Source organism: Panthera tigris, chromosome C1, assembly GCF_018350195.1.
Source record: "Panthera tigris isolate Pti1 chromosome C1, P.tigris_Pti1_mat1.1, whole genome shotgun sequence".
Taxonomy (NCBI): Eukaryota; Metazoa; Chordata; class Mammalia; order Carnivora; family Felidae; genus Panthera; species Panthera tigris.
In genome coordinates this window covers 159,337,911-159,343,428 of record NC_056667.1, presented here as the reverse complement: position 1 = coordinate 159,343,428, position 5,518 = coordinate 159,337,911, and the positions used below count along the sequence as shown (strand labels likewise).

Here is a 5,518-nt window from a genome sequence, read left to right as displayed (position 1 = left end):
GGGGGTGGATTTCTATATTAGGCCAAAGCAGCTACCACTACTTTGGTGGTGACAGGAAGACTTGGAATTTGGAGTCAAGACACCAAAAGGTAATACTGATTAAATGTCTAGAGGTTAGTTTTGTAACTGAGGCCCACAAAGCAGAAGGCTGAGCACAGCAGTGAAGCAATGCAGTCCCTTGGTGGTGAGCCCCACCTCCCAAAGCATTTCTAACTAGTTCACTAGCCTCCATCAAGGAGCCTTCCTTAACCAAAAGGAAGGCTAGGAACTAAATCCAGGCAGATTTGAGGGCAGATTACCTTCCTCGTTATTCTTCAGCCAGTGAGCTGTGTGGATGCTGGAGTTTTAATTACACACTTGCTTTTTCTGGGGAAGAAGACCAAGATCATATTTTTCAAAGTATCAACTTGTTTTCCATTAGGCAGTTGTTGAAACAAGTTCTTTCGGCGACATGTTAGGTCTTTAGGAAAGGGTGCTTCAGATGGCTCGCACTTGTACAATTTTGTGGCTTTTAATTACTATTTTGTTCTTTTGGGGGGTTTCAGAGGCTGGCGCCTCAGCATGATTAGACCGTCTACTGGGCCCGCTGCAACTACGCACACCTCCAGCAGGTGGCGCCACAAGGCAAGCACTGCCGCCGAAACTGCGAACTTGGGGAGTCCAGTAAAGGCGAGTGTCCCTCAACTCCGGGCCACTGTCCCCAACCACTAGGAAATACTGATATGGAGAAAGTCGCCAGTGCTGATTTAAACGAAGAAATTGCAATGACAGGGCGCAAAAACTAAAATAGGGTTAAGTGCATGAAATAAAACTTTTTCTACTTGTTCCTGTAAGTTTACCAAGACTTGTAGTATCGAGACGACTCTCTCACCTATTATCCCACTTCTGTTTTCGTAAAAATATAGTATTTAGAATTAGAACGAACTTTGAAAGCCATCTGGTCATTATGGTCTAGCATTCCAAACAAGAGAGGAAATCCCCGGGATCGCTTTTCGCCTGTCAGTTAGCCATCTAATGTACATAATTACTCAAAGTCTCGGCCTGTCAGGAAAGCACAAGGAAGAAAAAAAAAATGGTTTCAGATATATCATTAGAAATAATACTTTTGAATTTCTTCAGAAAAGTTATTCAAAAGTGCTTTTCTCTCGAGCAACAAGGAAAAATCGTTTAAACATTATCTAATTAATTGCCTAATATCGTTGTGGGCTGGTTAAGCAGGTATTTGGAAGTAGGTATTATAATACGTGGTTTATGGATAATTTAAATCAATTGACTTTATCAAGTGCCGAGTGACTGACAAGAGTAACTGCCAGACGCTTCGAGGAAAAGCGGAGCTAGACCTGGCCGGGCTCGCGGTACCGCTTTATTTTGATTCATGTTTGAAAGCTGACCTCGGACAGGAAGAGCCGAATCGCTGCAACTGGCTGGGACTTGTACACAGAATGGGATGGGAGACCCCATGTCTTCTTCCTTTGAGAAGTAATGCCAGCCTCCGCCTTCACGCCTTCTGTCCTCCTGCTGCTGGCCACCCTGACTCCCCACCGCGCCCCTTCCCCAGTCCCTCGCTTCGCTGCTCGCATTCAGCAGCCGCCTGTCTGCACCCGCAACCACAGCAGCCGCAGCGCCCGCCGTGTGACACCAGCCTCCCCCCTCGCCCCCCTCCGGGCATTCCAGAGCGCCAGGAACCCCGCGGCCCGGCGCTTCCGATTGGCTGTTGCTAGGTGACGTCGCCTGCGCTCACGTGACGAGTGTTAAATGCCCACGCTGCCGGAACCCGCCCCGCAGACAATCGTAAAGCCGCTCTGGGCTGCTCACCTGCTCCCGCCTCCCGGAGCCCCGGCCTGGCCCCGCCACCCCTGCCCCCTCCGCCGCCCGCCCCCCGCCCGAGCGGGCGCTGGGCAAGAAGCCGAGCGGGCAGAGAGGCGGAGAGAGGATGCGGCCGGCGGCAGCTGTCCCGAGCAGTGCACGGTGATCGCCTCCCCTAGAGGAGGAGTTGCCTAGACCGTTGCCACATTTCTTGTTTTCCTCCCCACCCTCCCTCACCCCCCCGTAATTACATTGGCTGCTGGAGGGGACAGGGAGAGACAGAGGAGGCGCCTCGCTTCCCCCCTCGCGCCCGCCACCCCTGCTCTTTCCCATCCCGGGCCAGGATGACTGGAGTCTTTGACAGTCTGGTGGCTGATATGCACTCGACCCAGATCACGGCCTCCAGCACGTACCACCAGCACCAGCAGCCCCCAAGCGGCGGCGGCGCTGGCCCCGGCGGCAGCAACGGCAGCAGCCTCCACAAGCCCCAGGAGTCGCCCACACTCCCGGTGTCCACAGCTACCGACAGCAGCTACTACACCAACCAGCAGCACCCGGCGGGCGGCGGCGGAAGTGGGGGCTCGCCCTACGCGCACATGGGTTCCTACCAGTACCACGCCGGCGGCCTCAACAACGTCCCTTATTCCGCTAAGAGCGGCTACGACCTGGGCTACACCGCCGCCTACACCTCCTACGCACCCTACGGGACCAGTTCTTCCCCGGCCAACAACGAACCTGGTAAGCACAACGCTGGCGTCAAAGGTGCCAAGTCAGCCTAGTTACTGGCATGGGTGGGATAAAAATGTTTGGGACGGGGATCCATCCGGAACCCGGACGCTTACACTGCCTGCTCCCTGCCCTCCTTGAGCGTTTTTACCCTCCTCAACCACCAGTCTGCCGAGGGTCACCGCGTACGTCCCTCGGCGCTCAGCTGGTGAGACTCGGGGGCCGAAAGGGCGCCGGGTGCATGCCTCGCGGTAACCTCATTTCCTTACCACCTGCTCCTTCTTTCTCTCCGGTTTGCTCCTTCTTCCCCTTCCGGGAAGGGTCCAGCTCCCGGGTGTCCGGCGGCCGGAGTCCGCACTTAGCGAAGTTGCGCCTGGGCGCCCCGCAGCGTCTCCAACAACTCGCCTTCGGGCGCAGGCCAAGTGCCACGGCCGGCCCTTAAGCCCAGCGGGAACTGTTTGGGTCCCCCCGCTGCACTGTTCTCACGATGGCGTTGCGTTGCAGAGAAAGAGGACCTCGAGCCTGAAATCCGGATCGTGAATGGGAAGCCAAAGAAAGTCCGGAAACCCCGTACCATCTACTCCAGTTTCCAGCTGGCGGCTCTTCAGAGACGTTTCCAAAAGACTCAATACCTCGCCCTCCCCGAGCGAGCGGAGCTGGCGGCGTCCCTGGGCCTCACCCAGACTCAGGTGAGGGCTTCCGGCCTGGCGGGGAACGAGGAGGGCGCTGGCCTGGGGTGGCTGGGAAGCAGGAGGGGTCCGGACAATGTTTTAAAAAGTACGTTTAAAGTAACTTTAAGGATTTCGAGGCCCGCGCCTTGGGCGGCCTAAACTTCTACGCCTGGAGCTGAAATCCCCCAAGGGGACGCCGCGCTTGAGAAAAGGAAAGGCCTGGGGTGGGCAGAAATCCGCTTCCACATCTTCTTTCCGCGCGATACTGATTAAACGGGTAAAATAATTGGCCCTCCTGACCCCTTCCCGCTGTCACCATCCCCGCGGTACGCACGATCCAGCTGCCTCGGACTTTCGGAGATTACCTCCTAATGGAGCAGGAACCATCCCGAGTCTCCGAGGCCGCGGCACGTGACCCGGTTACCTGCGCGGCTGTGATTTCTACGCCTCCTCCCCCTCCCCTGCCCCAGACCCAGGTTCTTCCACTAACGCTCGGGTCCGTTTTCCACAAAGGTCAAAATCTGGTTCCAGAACCGCCGGTCCAAGTTCAAGAAGATGTGGAAAAGCGGTGAGATCCCCTCGGAGCAGCACCCTGGGGCCAGCAGCTCGCCACCTTGTGCGTCGCCGCCCGTGTCGGCGCCGGCCTCCTGGGACTTCAGCGCGCCACAGCGGATGGGGAGCGGCGGCGGCCCGAACAGCGGCGGCAGCGGCGCGGGCAGCTCGGGCTCCAGCCCGAGCAGCGCGGCCTCGGCTTTCCTGGGCAACTACCCGTGGTACCACCAGGCCTCGGGCCCCACCTCACACCTGCAGGCCGCCGCGCCGCTGCTGCACCCAACGCAGACCCCGCAGCCGCACCACCACCACCATCACCACCACCACCACGGCGGCGGCGGGGGCGCCCCGGTGAGCGCCGGGACGATTTTCTAACCCGAGGGAGACCGCGCCAGAGACTGAGAGAGCAGAGACCGGTGATCCTCCGTGCTCGCTCCAAGAGCCAGAGGGTCCCTCCGACTGGCCCGCGGATGCCTCCCACCCCTCCGGGAGGAGCGACCGAGATGGCCTGCCACGGGCCCTGCTCCCTCGCGCGGCCACAGTGCGGCCGGGACCTGGAAGGCTCTTCTCCGAGGCCCCCGGGCAGGGCAGCCCGCCGCGGCCTCCTTTCCGACCTGAGCCCCGCCTCAGACTTGCCTCCCCACCCTCCCCGCCCAGCCAGGCGGTCGGGCGCCTTCCTCGCCGCGGGCCAAGAGCTGAGTCCGAGAGGGACGCCTCCCCCTCCCGCGAGGTTTCCAGGGTGCTCTGAGGCTCCTTTCTCCCTGCCCGCCCCCAGGCCCAGCCCCAGTCGGCCGGGCTGACTGACCTCCCGGGCCGGCGCGCCCTCCCCCACCCGCCCCCGTGACCCGGGCGGCCCGCCGCTTTTTTTCTGCCCTGCCGTCTCCAGCCCTCCGAGCCCCCCTCCGCCACGCCATAGCTCTCCCCCAGGAACGCTTCCTTAGCCCTCTCCTCATCCATCACCAGTGGAGTTTTTTTATTTTTATTTTTTTAAAAGTTTAGGTGCCTTTGCGGATGACCTCATTTTGATGTTGGGGAAAAAAATGATTTTTTAATATGTGGACACTGCAAAAAAATGTGTTTAAATTATCTTTTTTAAAACCTATTCAGGATTATTAGGGTGGACTTCGACATAGAGTTTGTAAATAAAGGTGTCTGTGCAGATTTTCCCACTGATTTATTTGTATAAAAATACTCGTCTTTTCGGACTTTTTGTAAACGCCCACTTGTGAAAACTGCGGTTTAGCAGTAACCTCAACAACCCCTCCATTTTATTTTTCCCTTTGAAAATTTTCTCAGTTGAACTAAGCTACTGATTTGGTTTTGTTTTATCTTATCCTAAAGTCTTTGTTCTTGAAATGAAAGGTATTTTGGGGTTATTTATTATGAAAACAACATGCTCTTAATGTTGATTTTACAATATGAAGAGATTATTTAAATAAATTATTGTTTTCATTGGATGTGTGCGCTTGTTCCTTGGCGTAGTGACCTGGAACCTCGAGCCGCTTCCCCGGGCGGGGAACCTGGCCAGCCACGAGTGACATTCACATCTCTCAGAGGCCGAGAGAGCCGTGGGGCGCGGCGAGGCGGGAACAGGCGCGCTCCACGCCGGCCTCCCTGAAACGTTCACGCTCTGCCGGCACCCGAGTCTCGGCGCTGGGTTCGCCAGCTCTCGGCGCGGTGACTCACTCCGAGCCGGGGCGGCTGCAGCCTACGCCCGCCGGGCCCCTCCAGTGCCGGCGCCGCCGCCCGGAGCCTGGGCGGTC

At 57.6% G+C, this 5,518-nt stretch overlaps 1 protein-coding gene across 1 annotated transcript; it reads left to right on the top strand.

The window, feature by feature from the left end:
• Positions 1–2,133: 2,133 nt before the first annotated feature.
• DLX2 (distal-less homeobox 2) lies at positions 2,134–4,521 on the top strand. The gene is made up of 3 exons (XM_015539116.2): positions 2,134–2,544; positions 3,037–3,221; positions 3,717–4,521. The coding sequence occupies exons 1-3, from the start codon at positions 2,151–2,153 to the stop codon at positions 4,128–4,130; spliced, it is 993 nt and encodes a 330-aa protein (XP_015394602.2). The 5' UTR covers positions 2,134–2,150; the 3' UTR covers positions 4,131–4,521.
• Positions 4,522–5,518: the final 997 nt, after the last annotated feature.